Source organism: Neopsephotus bourkii, unplaced genomic scaffold (assembly GCF_033783945.1).
Source record: "Neopsephotus bourkii isolate Nb327-2 ecotype Australia unplaced genomic scaffold, CSIRO-AGI_Nbou_v1 NB_690, whole genome shotgun sequence".
Lineage (NCBI taxonomy): Eukaryota > Metazoa > Chordata > Aves > Psittaciformes > Psittacidae > Neopsephotus > Neopsephotus bourkii.
The window spans coordinates 585353-601950 of record NW_026901189.1 but is presented as its reverse complement, the minus strand read 5'-3'; the positions used below and the strand labels follow the sequence as shown (position 1 = coordinate 601950).

Below are 16598 nucleotides of genomic sequence, written 5' to 3'. Positions count from 1 at the left end.
TGCTTTGCCTGCTGCTTGTCCAATATTATGGAGTGAACATACCCTGGAAGAAAATTTTAATTACAGAGATTCATCAAGAAGTCTTTCATTCTAAAAACAGAGGGGGAGAGGGAGTGCATCTTCTCTCCAAAAGCACAAGTTCCCTGAATCTTATTTGACCATAATGCTTTCTTCTATATTTAAGATGCTGTATCAGCACCTCAAATGCCTTTATTGAAAGAGAAAAGAAAAATCCAAAAGCTACAAACCTTTGAGGATGTAAGCAAGAGAGACTTGGAAGGGAATCTAAGCGAATTTTTAAAACATCCATTGAAATAAACCGTGCTATCAGGCTAAACTATTAGGAAGGAAAACACTTAAAAACTGAAGGTAACAAAGGAATAAACTATACTTTGAGCAAGTAAATGCTGCCAGGGCTTTAAACTAGGCAACCTCTGTTCTAGAGTTAAAGCGCTTGTTAATAAGGGTGTAAGCTACTGCAGCATTTAACAGTGCCTTCTATTCTCATAGGCTTGCTTCATAAGCTTCACATTTTTATTGTTTTAAACTATTTTTTTATTTTTATCAGCAGTATATGAATGCACATTTCCATATGGCAGGAACTTTGAAAGGAGCGCATGGAAGTTTGATAATAGGTTGTTCTACAAGAAAATATGTATTTTCTGGTGACAGACTGGATAGATGAACATGGAACCACAATGCACTTGAAGCATCCTTCCACAGCAGCAGAAATGTATGAACAAAACTTAAAAGTACTGAACTGCAAAGTATCCTTGTTTGTCCTTCAGCAGAAAAGCATTACAAAGCCTCTTCTACATGTACTTTGTCAAAGGGACAGTGAAGAACCAAACAAAAGAAATTCAAACCTCAACCAATTAGAGTATCCCTAGGCTTTTCCCGAATCTGTTCACTTTATTTATTCCCATCTCATCAGATGTGATTTGAAAACAAGAGTCTGCATTTCAAAGGCCTCCTTTCTTGTGCCCATTAATGGCCTGCTTTGGAATTTATGGCTTAAGAAGAGGAAAACGTCCTGATTTCTTTAAAAGATACGTTGATTAAAAGTTTGATAACATTAGTAGGTATTTTGGGATCTTATTTTAACTAGAGAACCCAAAATCAGTATGTTTCACTTTCATAGACTACAGAACTGCTTAAACAACAGCCATTTAAATTACTACATGAAGAGGTGTTATGATTTATAATGTAAACTTAAACATCAAACGCAAGTAGCCTTTGGGGGATGTTCAGAAGACAAAAATCATGCCCGAGAGGCCTTTCTCATCCCTCTCATTCAAACAAAGTGATTAGTTAGAATATTGCAGCATACTATAATACATGAGGCTCTAGTACTCACATTGCCTGTTAAAGCCCTGCAAACATATGTGTTACCTGTTTACTAAACACTTGAGATTAATTGTTCCTGCTCAGAAGACCTAAGGACTACTAGATGGAAAATTCATAATAGGAACAATATGAAACTTTATATATACACAATTCTTGTGTGTGCATGTTTATATATATATGTATATATATGTATGTCTATACATAAAATACATGCATTTTATAGACATGTATATCTGCATACATGTATTTATATAAAATTCAAAGTATTAACTTAAGTGGCAAAACTGAATTGAGCTTCAGAGGTCCTTACTACAGAAGCACACACCATGCAGATGAACGAGTGCATGTACACATGCACATGCCCATATGCAGAGTCTCTGTGGTCAGGCAGATGCCCATATGATCCCTTTTATCCAGAAATCATACAAATTCTTCACAATAACACAGATCTGGCCTCAGAAGATGAAGCATGTAAGCTTTAAAGATAAACAGACAGATACATAACCTGATCCAAACTTATACTGCCAAAATGGAAAAGGAAGATTGATTCTTGATTAAAAGTTAGGAGATGAAGAAAAAGGGAGTACTCCAGCTTATTCTAAAAATAAGAGAGAATTTATTTGTTTGCCTATTTCTTTTTCCAGAAGCCAAGCCATACATTTAGAGGAAAGGCTACACAGATTTCAGAGATCTAATTTTCCAGAAGCGCAGGCCATAGATTAAAATACAGCAATCCAATCCCATTAATAGTGCAAGAAAAAGCTAAGTGGTTGCTTTGGTCTTTGCTTTCATGAACTTGTGTCAAGCTCAGTGACTTCAAAGAGATTTCCATTTCATTTCTACAAATGAGGAGAACAGACAGACAGAATCTCTGCCATCCTCTGATGCCTTAAGAAAACAGAAGAAAAACATGCCTGTGTCTCATTCGCCTAATGATTTTAGCTGCAAAAGGAATCCCATGGTCGGCAGACGACCCCCAGGGCAAGGGCTTGAGGTCTGTCACAGTATATAAAGCTTCTCCAAACCCACTCCATTATCTTCATTATTGTATACCAGGAATAAAAGGCGACTGACTCCTCTTCTGAAGTTCAAGTTAGAAAGGACAGAATGTTTCATGTAAAATAACACTGTGTGACTTCAGTAATAGGTTCATACCTTTGAGGGCCTAATACTAGAGCTGCATATAAGGATTTTCTGCAGAATTTGAGAGAAGAAAAATGAGCACCGTATTAGCAATGAGTAAAATTCCACAAGTTTTAGATTCACTGAAGCACTCTATGTCTCCGTGTCAGCATGACTCATTGTCAATCACATGAATACAGCAAGAGTAAAATGGCAAGTTTAGGGGTAAAAAAAAAGAAAAAAAAGAGCATGGCACTTTAGAGCTAAGTATAGACCCTTATGAAAACAAAAAGCATACACATTAAAAAAAAACCCAACCCCAACACGTAGGCAAGGAAGAAAAGGAAGTGACAAGCTTTTGGGAAGTTCTTTGGAATAAGTAGGTAGCATGACTTCCTACAGGGGACATCAACCAAGAGCATACATACAACAAACCAACATGGAATCAGTTCATGTGAAAAGTAATGCTTCCCTGTCAGCTCATGTTTGGGTACATGTATGTGCTTACATACATGCATGCATTTATGTGTGCATTCATGAAGGCTGAGCAGTACGCTTCATAACACTGTTTCATAACAATCCTTCTTCTTTACTGACAAAACACACAAATTTTTACTCTCACTTCCTAAGAAATACAATTTAAGCAAATCATTTATTTTATATCAATGCAATTTGTTAAAATCAGTCAGACCTGTTACCAGTATTTTGGAGTGTCTCACTTGCCTTCAAAACCTATTTCAGAAAGAGAAGTTCTTTCCCTGACTGACAGGAGGTTTCAATCAAGACCTAAAGTTGTCTGCTCAGCCCCTTTTTTTCCCAGTTTTGAAGAAACAGGCCATTTGAAAGGCTGCTTCAAAAGCACATTTCCCACAGTAATTCAGAAGACAATTTTAAACAATAAAAACAAAGCAAACACAGCCCATTGTACAAGTTAAATAATATATAAACTTTTGAGTACATAGAGAAATGGGAATCTGGCTTATATCGGGTCTTCGAAAGTTTCACATGAAATTGATTTAATTAAACCTTGGCTACTGGTGCAAATGTTTCCTTTTCTTTCCAAAGGGAAATAAAGTATTGTGCTACTGTTGTTGACATAATGCACCAAGCTTAACCAAGATTTTTGGTCTTCTCCTGCAAAGCTCCACAAACTAGCAAGACTAAAAATTATTACTGAAATACACAGTGATCATGCACTGTTCAATCATTACCTAGATGTACTACCAAAGATTCCCACTTGTAACTTATATTATTCATGGGGTAATTCATTAATATGCTAATTACCTGACTACCAACCAGTGATGACTGACAACTTTACTTTAGCACTACATGAAGGAGATGTGACAATAAGTAGATTTTTTGCTGGAGTTCAAAAAAAGAAGACATTGTGCTTGCAATAGCACATACATCTTTTAGTGAAAAGGAGTCGGATTTGTGGAGGAACTCTAAGAACAGTCTTGCCATCTGCACCCAGAAATATATATTTTTTAATTAGCCGCTCTAAAAACAATCGTTGGCTGAAGGGAAGGGGGAGGGAGACTTGTCAAAATGACACATTTGTCCCTCACCACCTTTCAATGCTCTTACGCAAGTCTAATTTTCTTCCTAGCCAGCTCACCTCTCTGGCCTCCTTTTGTTTCATGCCCCATTTTCCATTCTCTTCTAACTTCTCAACTTTTGTTCGCTCGCTTTTAAGGAGAAAGAAAAAAACCAACCCAACCCAACCCTTTCCTATTCATTTTTTCCTGGATGGGGAGTAAGCAGAGACATGAATATGGCACCCTCATAATGATTTAACTAGGGCTTAATGAAATTTTCATCACAACCTGCTGTTCATTTTAATGGCCTTTGAAAGACAATAGAACAATGGCTAGAGGGAAGAAAAGATTTTCTGTTGCATGCATTTGCAAAGCCCAACATTCAGTTGCTCCCCCTACTCTCTCTCGGTCTCTTCACAAAGCTGTACATCTTTTGTTTGTACTGTACATTTTCATTTTAGTAGAGCTGAGATAATGCACAAGCTCTGTAACCATTCCCATATCTATCTGTAGCCTTTCTTTAATGGAGTCTGTGCAGCTTGTGCAACCTCATACTCAAGAGTGTACTTGTATGTTGCCTAGAACCCCTTCTTCTTTCCTCTCATGTAAAAAGCCTGATCTTTTTCACCCCACTTCATCCATACATAGGAAAGATCTTTTCCATTCAGAGTCACAAGGGAGGTCATGAAACTGATCATTAAGTCAAACTTTAGTGCAAAATGAAATGCTATGATTATACGTAATATTAAAAAAATTGCTTAGACAAAGAATTTGTTTCCCAGCAGACTCTTACTGCATGCTCATTAAAGAAGAGAAGACTAAGTTGCACTCCTCATGTCATGCTCGTGTATGTGACAATGTGGCTGTGTTTGTGTTGGTATTTTAATTCCAGCATTCAGGTTGTCCTAAAACTTTCTTGAAGGTGCTATCAAGTCATACTTCAACACTGGGGTGGGCTCTGAGGGCCATGCTTTTAAACATTTGAAATAGATTTCTGTAACAGAATAGGCAGGTGTATAAGAAAGTAAAGTCTTACTACTACTGTGCACTGGGAAACAAGGATCAGTATGTTCACACAACATCAACTGGCTCACAGTCCCCTGAAAATCTAGCTGTAAATATGCATGCTGAATACCTACAGTGAGAACTTCAACTTCCAGTCAGGGGTTTGATTGTGCCTCACATAGGCAGGAATGGAAAATCTTACTTAAAGAAAAAATTTGGCTTCTAAGAGGAGAGATGTTCTGCCTTAGTCTCAGCCCACAGAGCACAACTGGAGCATGACTGAATATACAGTCTCAAAAAGAAATGGATTCTCCAGAGACAATACCTATATACGCCAATATCAAAACTTGGTGGCCAGACATAATGCACAGAAAGCCTGTACTGTGTGTGTTTCTATAGTACCTGCACTACAGATAAAGAGGCTGACATGATAGCGTGTTCCATACAGAAGCTTTAACAAATTCCAAACTTAACTTCTTACCTTTCAAATAATTACATGCCTACTAGATGATTTCACAAAAACATTGACATTGCTGATAACTCTGCCTTTTGCTTTGGAAATGGGGAGAGAGCAGTGGTGTAAATGCCCCCCAGGCTGTTAAAATTACAGTGTTCATGTTGAGGAGGTTGCTGTGTCTATTGCAACTGTGACAAAAAATCCACTACGTCAGACAAAGGCTCTCATTTGGGAACAGCTAAAAATGTTAGCTATGATGGGATATTGATGAAATCTCTAATGTAGACAAGAAATAGGAGTTCTTTACTTCAATTCTGCTAGTAAGAAAAAGCAAGCAGAGCAGAAAATGGAAGGATTAAGAAGTCTACATATCCAAAGAATCTGGAGAAAAGAAACCAAACCAGAAAATTTTGGCCAGTTTCCCAGGCCTTACCTTCTGGCTCATTTTTTATGAGCTCTTCCATTTTTCTTTGCTTAAGGGTGTCTACAACATCCGCTAGGCTCCCTTTGCGCCTTTCAGGGGTTCCCAGGGCTGTGCTGGACAATGATTCTCCACTCTGACGCCCACCTTCTTCTGCCTTCAAGGGTGAGGTAGATGAGTTGTGCGGGGCAAATGAAGACATCACTTTATTGCCATCAACTTCCTGAAAGGGAAAAAAAAGCCCAAGATGAAACGTTCCTTTCTTTTCTTAAAGCAGAAAAAAATAAAGATGGAAAGAAAGAAAAATCCTTTGTTCTTTGAGTTCATTGCTGTTTGTTCTTCTTTTGAAACCTTTAAAAAGGCATGCAATGCTTCAAAAACACCCAGAACAAAGCCTATCCGTAAAGCATAAACTAAGATTACAGGCTCAAGTGAACAAAGATCAGCTTGCAAGAGAAAAACATATATTACAGTTTCTCCCTAATTGAGAAGAAGTGTTGTACGCATAGGTTTCCTAATAACAATGGTATTGATTACCTTTAATTGTTTGTTCTTTTGCAGCTTTCTTTCAAAAAAGTCTTCAATTTTTACAAGGACCATTAATTTCCTGATTTTATAAAGTACTTAATGCCCTGATAGTTAGTTGTTGTATGAAATGAAGTAGTAACCAATACTAAATGCCTTTCATCATATGACTTCTTTTAATTCACAGTTCAAGGAGTTCTCCATCTATAAAGGGTGAAGCAATTGCTTATTGTTTTCTAATTCTCTTCCTATGCTCCTCTTCCATCTCATACCTTTATTTTTTGTAGAGACATTATTTTTCACAAAGGTGGTTCTAATGACTTTCATTGGTGGCACAGTGGCAAAACTGTGACCTCCTGGAACACAATCCTCCCCACGTGAGAATCCACAGAGATCTACTCATTAATTTTAATGGAAAGCAAAACTGGTCCATCGCCTTCAAACTTGCATTCATTAATGTAAGAGCCTTCTACTCCACACCTCCCACAACATAAAGCAACATTTTCTACACATATTCCTTTTCCCTTTTATGTCTCTTTTATACCCTACCTTTCTGTACACATCTCTGAGACCCTGCTAAAACATGCTGTTTTGCAAAACTTAGGTCAATGTCTTCGAACAAATCTTTCTGCAGAGTACATACACTGCATAATACAACGCTGCGAACATGAACATTTTTCACTTTGATCAGATTCTCCAGATTTTTTTTTTCATCATCCCATTTCCCTGCATTTTTGTATTTCAGATGTTTAATGAGTATTACTTCTAGAAAAGTCACAGGACCATCTTGTGATCTGACTTACAGACGTGGATGAAAAGGTCTTAATAATTTTTAGATTGTTTTCATTTTATAGAGTATGAAACCAACAGATATACGGATTTTAGTGATTTGTGCTTATTTTTTTCCTGAGTAATTTTTGATGTCTCTGGTGTAATAAACCCTAATATTTCAGGAAAAAAAAAAAAGTGTCTTTTCATAAACAGAACATGAATTGCTAAAAAATTATCTCATTAAACTTAGAATAAAGCAACAGGGAAGACAGGAAGTAAGAATGCGTTTTTTCTGCCAAAACAAAGTGTCTGTGAAAAAGATTACCTTTGGTTAAGAAAACTTTTAGTACAAACAGTTTTGAGCAGCTTGAATGTGTTGCACTAGTGAATAGATTCCCTAATAGAATTGGATTTAATTGAGATTACAATCTGGGCCATCATATGCCCCAAGAGCCAAACCCAGTGATGTTAATGAGAGACTTTCTACTGACGTCAATGAGCTTTTGACCAAGCCCTAAAAAATATTCCAACTCTAGTCAACAGAAATGCTCTTTTTTTTTCTTGCAACTCCCTCCATTTCTGTTCTGCACTTGAAAAATTACTAGTTGCTAACACTGGACTTCAGAAATGAGCTGAAGTTAAATGTATTTTTTTTTCCACATACATAGACCCGAAACTGTTTTTTGACACTGACCTAGGCAAGCAAAAGTGTGAAACTTCAGCATCAGTTCAGATTTTATCTAACATTCAAACCCATTATTAGCAAGTGGCAATTTTTTTTCTACAGACAAGGCCAAAAGAGGAAATATCTGGAAAGCTGCTTTCTTATTCACACTTTGAGGACTGATGTCATCCTTACAGTTCTTAAATGCACCTACACCATCTATTATGCATACAAACAGTATCATTTCTAATTTTACCAGGAACTAGTTTCTTGGTTTTTTTCCAAAGTGGGTCCCAAAGACACTCCTGTTTCTGTGTATGTCACACACTGTTCACAAATACAAAGTACTTGAAACAGCTGCTTAAACCTTAGGAAGCATCACTGTTCTTACCACATACATTTTGGGTATATGTAAATGGGTTTATCTGTAAAATACATTCTGAGTATGAAACAAGTTTGTTAAAATAGAAGAAGCAGAAGAACATAAGGATTGAGTGACACATAAAAGTAATATAAGGTGACTGTCAAAATCACAAATTGGTTGGCATTCAAATAGAGCTCACAAGTATTTTCAAAACTACTAAAATTTCCCTGCCGCTATTTCTGGGGAAAAGGAATCATGAGGGGGAGAGGACAAGAGAGTAGTTTGTGAGTAAAACACCATGAACAGACTCTGGATATTCAATTCTAGTTCTTTCACATGTTCTGCACAAGCATGGAAAAATTCACTTTTACTTCTGCAGTTTAGTTTACTACCTGCAAAATAAGCACAGAAAGAAGTAACTTTTAACATTATAAAGGTTTTGGAATTATAAGTTCATTAATAACTTAGAGGCATCCTGATAAAAGCATATCTGCAGTGCCACAGTTAAGACAACTTCATAGCTGGACAAAAAAGGAAAGGGGAGTGCTTTACGCAGATTTTTTAAATAGGTAAATTATATATTAATATATACATCTAAGTAATAATTCCCAAAACAAAATGTTTCCTTAGACTGCTCTTGTTAGGTGTGCATGTATGCAGTGTTTGCATATCACATACACGGGCTATTTATACACTTGTGGGGTTTAAGATACACTTCACTTAATCAAAACACATATACAGTAGGGGAACAGCTGCAATCACATCTCAGTGGGCTAAATTACAGTACACCAGTGAATTATTCATTCAAAAAGATCTGTGGCAATCACACATACATTGCGTGATTTGCAATCTAACAGGAATCCTCTCCTTCCCATACCAGCAGATAAGTGCACACACCAGCGAGTGCTGTTGATGAGAGTTCAACATGTATCCTCTAGCAGCTCAAGCATCTGTCTTCCCCACTTCTCCACAATCTTTTTATTCTGTCATTCAGAACAACATGAAATGCTCAACTATTATCTTGTCGTCCCCTTTACGTCCCTCTGTTTTATTTTACTCTTTCTTATACTGTTACTGGGGAAAGTGAAAAAAACTTTCAATGGTTCTGGATTTTTACTTTTAGCATGTACAAAAGAAAGGGTACTTTCATATGAAAGCTACTCATGTCAATGGTTGTATAAAGCTAAAGAACTTCTAGTGAGGAAAATCCTTTGGTATTACATATGAGAGTTTAACTATCCCCCTGAAAACACTCAAAGAAATCCTTAATGGCAATAAAGATACATGAGCAACACTAAAATTAATCCCCTGAGAAGGCACTTTCCTCCCGATAAGTGAAATTCAGCAGGTTCCTTTTTTGAAAGGACAAATTCACATAACATTTTTTTAGTTAGAGAAAAGCAGCATTACTGAAAGGAATATTAAAGAACCTGAATACCTACTGCTGACATTTTAAAGTCAAGTCCATCAAGCCACACATAAGACCTATCTCTCAGTCACAAAAACAGTGGAAAAACAGACAGTCTTTTACAGAAGAACAGACTCTTAGCTGCACAACCATTTCACCTGTTCAAGTTTGATTACATTCCAGCCTCTGGCACTGTTAATCCTGGTAACAGTTTTATGCAGTTAGCAGCTGCTTCATGGATGGGGCTCTATTGTTCATTTGCATTGCGAACTGCTCTGATGATGTGAGCTGGCACCTCCGATTGAACTCTGAGCTGGGACTGTACTCACCAACACCTGATGCTGCTGCTTCTTGCTTTTCCCACTTCAGAAAGGCAGACAAGGACCTACACAAATCAAACTGCTGTATCAAACACCCTAGGCTGTTCTTTCCTCCCCAACACCAACAAAACTAAGCACTGGCCTACATTTCACGTCTTCTGCTTCTGTTCCAAGCTTGAATCCACAGGAAGACTTGTTCCTTTACAAGAAAGTTGCCAAACAGCTTTTCACCTATGGAGGAACTACCTCTTCCAAGGTTTAATGATAAAACAGGCTTCTGCCCTTTCAGGATGAGGTCAATAATCTTCCTTTGTTAATCTTGGGCAAGCTTTACTTAATCTAGCCCCCTTGTCACCTTTGTGATTGACAGGAAAAGTCATGTCACTGCACAATGGACTTATCCTCACTAAGCAGTATCTTTTTTAAAGATTACACAATGTTACCCTTGCTCTCATAAAAAGTGCAAACATTTTGCTGTTAAAAGAAACTATTCATTCCAACTGCATCTTTCAAATTGTCTCTCTCCTTTTCCAACCTAAACCTATTTCAGTTCTACAGAGAGACAATGAAAAGCTTAATGAAAAGAAACAGGTTATACTTCGCGAGATTTCCAAAATATCTCTTAGTGCTCTAAACAGATCTCACCTTCTCCTTTCTCAACTAGAGATACACATTATTCCTGTCTTCAATTAAACTCAAGATAGGAAACTCTTGTTCCCGTGACATTAAAACTGTGTCCCAAACCAACCAATAATCGAAGCAGAAGAAAACTCAGCATTAAGTCTGAAACTGTTAATTACCACCATATGGTATGTAAGGAGGCTGCATCTGCAGCAAAAAAGAAAAAAAAACAACTATTCTGAGAATCAAGCTTCTGGCTCTGTAGCCAGGAACACCTGGAATAGAATACTTGTGCCTTTAAAACAAGCACTGATATTGTTGGATTGTAAGAAGCCTGCAATCCTAAAAGCAACCTAACAGGTTCTTTTTTTCAAAGCTGGAATTTTGCCCATACTTTGCTCTTTTAGAATGTGTAAAGTAGACACGAAAGCAAATTTTTTGCTCCGCTTTCTGCATCAGACATGTAGCCTATCTATTTTATAGTCTCCATAGTGACCAGGAAGCTGGTGACAGTATGACATAAGAGATAATCAGAAAACGGAATACTTCACAGAATACTTCACACTTCTGAAGACAAACTATTCTTAAGCAGTTTAGCAGTGTTTGCAATTTGCTTTTATTTATTTTACCTAACAAACTTTAAGGAAATTAATATCTATGTTTAAGATTCAACAGCATAGTTACTTCAAGGGAAAATCCGAAAGCTATAAAAACACTCCCAATGCCTACAGGAAGTCCACCAGCAATTACCAGAAAAACCAAACTTGACATTTCCAATATATTTAAAGGTTTAAAAGAAACAAAACACACACATGACAGTCACAAAGCAAGAATGATCTTTTTCTTAACATTCCATTTACAATTTTTGCCATAATTAATGTAATTAACTTACTTTAGGAGCATAAGTGCCATCAGCTTTCAATGGGAATCATATCTTCAAATCACTTAACTGATTTGGAAAACTGTCTACTTCTCCATTCTATGTCATCGGGGCTGTAAGGCAGACATTACCATAAACCTGTGTGGTTTATGGTCGCTATCAACCTGGCACCTTTAGGAAGAGGAAATACGTATTCCATAAGGCTTCCCACTGCTTTTTTTACACGTTAGAATGTCTTTGCGTCTATCTTATATTTAAATAGGTCTTTTGTCTATAGGCTTCCTTTATGGAGCAAAGTTGTTCATCAGTAGTGGAAAGGAATGATCACAAGGAGATTCAAAAGAAACACTGGAGGATACAGGGAGAAAATGAGACTATGTAAAATGGCACAGAGACGGGGAAAAAAAAAAGTGGGAGAGGATAAATACACCACTAGGAAGTAAGCTGACAAGAACACATAATCCAAGGAAGGATAAAACGGACATCAAAGGGTGTCACGTAAACAAACCTGGAAAGATCATAGAATCATAGAACCATAGAATAGTTAGGGTTGGAAAGGATTAAGATCATCAAGTTCCAACCCCCCTGCCATGGGCAGGGACACCTCGCTCTAAACCATATCACCCAAGGCCTCGTCCAACCTGGCCTTGAACACTGCCAGGGATGGAGCATTCACAACCTCCTTGGGCAACCTATTCCAGTGCCTCACCACCCTAACAGGAAAGAATTTCCTCCTTATATCCAATCTAAACTTCCCCTGTTTAAGTTTGAACCCATTACCCCTTGTCCTATCACTACCGTCCCTAATGAAGAGTCCATCCCCAGCATCCCTATATGCCCCGTTCAGATACTGGAAGGCTGCTATGAGGTCCCCATGCAGCCTTCTCTTCTCCAGGCTGAACAGTCCCAACTTTCTCAGCCGATCTTCATATGGGAGGTGCTCCAGTCCCCTGATCATTCTCGTGGCCCTCCTCTGGACTTGTGCCAAAAGATCCATGTCCTTTTTATGTTGAGGACACCAGAACTGCACACAATACTCCAAGTGAGATCTCACAAGCTCACTTGATAGTCACAAGCTATGGTTCTGCAATTAGATCCATGCAAACCAACAGCTATTGCATTCTTACACAGGTTTTTTTGGGGGTTTGTTTTTGTTTTTTTTTTCTTCTTAGGACTGTCGTTTTAGTGATGACAAGGAACTGAAAGGTAACAAAGAGTGAAAAAGTTGGTGCACGGATCTAGAGAGGCAGCTGTAGAGGTCATCAAGGCAGAGAAGGAAGAATTTTACTTGAATTAGGTGAACACAGGTAACAAGAATGCACATTTTTTTCTCTTCATTAGGATTATATGAAATATATGATAGTCAAATATTGTTTTGGCTTTGCCGAGATGATGTATTTGGGGCTCCATGATCCACATTTTAGAAGTGTTAGCAATTATCAGACTTACAGAATCCTGATCACATCTCACTCTCCCTCTAAAATAAGTGCCCTATCTAACTAATAACCTCTTTTTGATGAAGCAGAAGATACACTGGCAGAGGTTTCAATGGGAAGATTAACAGGTATTTCCAGTGTTTGAGATCCATAAATCTAGTTGAAAATGATTTGAAGCTCAGAAAGATGACCATCTGCTCTATGAACTCTGCTACATCAGACACTTTCTTCTACCTTTTTCCTCCATATGTAAAACTGAGACAATAATAAACATTTCCTGTAGCTTAGGCCATTTTATATAATTGATATAAAAAGCCTAGAGATTATTGGACAAAACACTCATAGTGGTTGTATTTTCATTTTTATGGATGCAATAAATACTCAGCTCTTACTCTGTGGTGCACTACAGCCCAATCACCTGAAACAGGAAATTGGGAACTCTCATATATCAAGTGCCACCCCACAGTACCTGACAGCAACACTGAAATGTACTTTCATTTTTTCTGAATACCACAATACTCAGAATGCTGCCATAACTGCACAAGTGAGAGAAAATTTCAAGCGTTCTCAAGGTTTGGAGATGAGTTGTAAGAAACTGTTCAGCTGCATTCACACAAAAGGAATAACTTATAATCCGTTTTGCATTGATTTCTAACTTTATCCCCTGTGATTTACAGAACATAGGAGCAGATTTTTCAGGGATTTAAAGTATCTAAAGATATAAGGAGGTGCCTAGTTGGATTTTTGAAAATGCACAGTAATATATATTCATTTAATTCCCACTGATTTCATTATAGGTCCCTGAAAATAAAGAGTTAGAACCAAAACAGTGTGACTGGCGGACTCTCTGTGCTTCTTCAACAGACCATTATCAGCCTATCTACAGTACACAGCACAATCTGATAACCGATGCTTTAAGGCAAACATTTCTTCTCCTCTTGCTGTTCTGCATTCCAGCCCATCCCCAAACACGCAGCACAAGTTTAGTATTTCTAACTGCTTATCACACCATTTCTACTTGATTTATTACAAATCAAAGAATTATATCCAAAGAATGGATATGCTTGTAGTAAAAAGTACATGAGAAAATGTTGTGAGTGAAAATTTAGAACCTTTTATACTGGATGTCTAACAGCGGATTTTTTAAAATAAGTTGCTTTTTTTCCTACAGATTTTGGTTTATTTTTAGACCACCTCTTTCTCCCATTTCTTGCAATGAAATGTTCCCCTGTATATACAAGTAAATTTCAGATCTTTCTACAGACTATATTTATTAAATACAGTAAAATAGCAATGACTACTTTGTATTGGGTAAATGTGGTGAGTGACATAATTCCTGACACCAATCCTCAGACCAGATCTCTCCTGCTGCTTCTTTCTCCAGCAAAACTCATTTTAAGAATGCAGCATAGGGTTACATCTATTTGCTTTCAAAATACTTAACAAACAAAACTGGCATTTTGAGAGCTCCTAATATGTTAGCTATAACCTGCAAAACAAAGAACATGTTGTACTATAACAGCCTTGTTATCTTCATGCTAGTAATCTTCATGCTTAAAAATAATAAATAAAGCTCTGCAAATGCACTTTTAAGACTTTTATGATCTATTCCCTGGGGGACTAAAGATCGCCCTTAAGACCTTGCTAAACGAAGAATAAGACTACTTCTCAAAACAGCTTGGTAGAGTCTTCAGCATACATTAAATCCTTCCAATAGTTTGGAAATCATGCAGTATAAAACGATTATCTTTGTAAAAATACAAGCTTACTAACCACATACAAAAACTCTAGTGTTGCAAGTGCAATGAATCCTATGTTGAGTGTCAAAAGCAGTTTCATCACCACTTTCCTACTATGAAACAAACACATTGTCTGTGAAAGAATGGGAGAGGACCATCTGAAGAGAATTTAGGGCTACAATAAAAGTAATGCCATAGGCTAGCAATAGCTCCAGAGCTGTTCCCAGCTACCTAGCTTTCATATTACAATTCACCACAGTTTACAGATGAGAAAGGGATGCAAGATCTCTCCATCACTTGTCTGGTAACCTACAAAAAATGGTACTGGACAGACATACTTCACCTCATTCCTTTGGGTGGCTGCAAGGAAAGACAAGCCACTACAATTTAGTCAAAACTCTGTCCTCTGTTTTAAGGATGATTTAGAAAATATCTTGTCTTAAGCAAACAACCCTCCAAACTGCTTAACAGAAGAAAAGAAAATATACTGTACCCAAAAGGGCTTGGGCTCATATTCATGCTAAGGCAGTGTGATTTTGCCAAGTACCTAAAGCAGGTATACAGCAAAGTGGCACACTCAGCCCTTTGGTGTGGTCCCAGTTGTTTCATTTGGGCTAGAAAAATGTCTCAGGCAATGAGGTTTCCCATTCCCCCAATAAGTATCCTACACAGTTAAAAAAAAAAAAAAAAAATCTGAAACATTGCCTCATATTTGCTTCCTTTCAACCCAAACCTTTCCAAACCTTTTCTTATACAGCTGCTTCTTCCAGCATTCTGGCACATTCCTCTTCCGTATCAGAGCTTGTACTGATCACATTTTTTTGGACAGTTAGCATATATTTAATTTATTACTACCATATTTAGCCTTTCTTCTTTCTTCCCTCAGAAATCAGCTCCTTCAACTTTTTAATCATTTGTTGCTTGCATCTGAAATCCCTCCAGTTCACTGAGTTCTTTAATGTGGCCAGAACTGAACAGATTATTTCAAATGTAATATTACCGGAGTTACTAGAAGGACAATTACCTTGTTATCATGTTTTTTGCTGCCTTGTTACATGACAAGCTCATATCTAATTTGTTTTAATACACCTAAAGCTTTTTCAGCATTACTGTTTTTTCAAGTACCTTACTCCCACTGATTATCTGTGGTTTGGAATACTTTATTCCTTTGGTAGTATGGTTTTATTCTCCCTGGTGCACCAATAGCAACTTCAATGGGTGTACTGTAATTCACTTATTCAAACTGCTATGACGATGTATTTTTTCCTCCTTATTTCTAAAATGTGGCTACAGGCACTCACAGTTCTATGAATCCCATAGAACTAGACAGCCTACAGCAATCAAAGGACTACCATAATCGCATTCTTCCCAGTCCGCATTTTTTTTCCAGCTACCTCAGAATAACACAAGAGAAATGTTGCTATATAAGTAGGAGGCTCTGACAGGTCAGGTTAAGAAAGAAGGCACTAAAACAAAGGACACCTGTGTAGGGTATACTGCTCTAGGAATTTCTTTCTGATTTTTACTGAGGGAATTCCTCTGACAATCTCTGCCACAGCTGCTTTTCAAAGGAAGTACCCATCTTTCTCTGACATTCAGTGTATCTGCCTCTTTCTACTAGTTACATAAAATTATATTGTACAACATCATTCTACCCTCCTCTCGACAACTTTTTGGTTTGGGGGTTTTAGATACTTTACCTGGAACATTCAAATGAGATGCATAAACACTTGTATAAAGGAAGCTCCTTGCAATGCATGCATACTTATGGACTGAATTACAAACTTCCAAAAATCAACTCTTTTGGAATTATTTGTTCTTTACACTTCTGAAGATCTCAGCCCACACTTTTAATATTGAGAATGCTGCGCATATGCTACATGAAAGGTAGGTGTGTGGCTAAATCTACTATGCTTTTAGAATAATCTTGTTCTGCTTTATATGTGTTGTATATTGTTCATGAACTTTCCCATTTCACAT

General features: G+C 37.3%; 1 protein-coding gene across 21 annotated transcripts in view; it reads right to left on the bottom strand.

The window, feature by feature from the left end:
* SOX5 (SRY-box transcription factor 5) overlaps nucleotides 1–16598 on the bottom strand; it is a 639441-nt gene that overhangs the window by 214886 nt on the left and 407957 nt on the right. For all 21 annotated transcript variants that reach the window (XM_061353703.1, XM_061353706.1, XM_061353704.1 and 18 more), the window contains one exon: nucleotides 5903–6113. In XM_061353703.1, the coding sequence (XP_061209687.1) occupies nucleotides 5903–6113 (211 nt within the window). The remainder of the gene's footprint in view (nucleotides 1–5902; nucleotides 6114–16598) is intronic.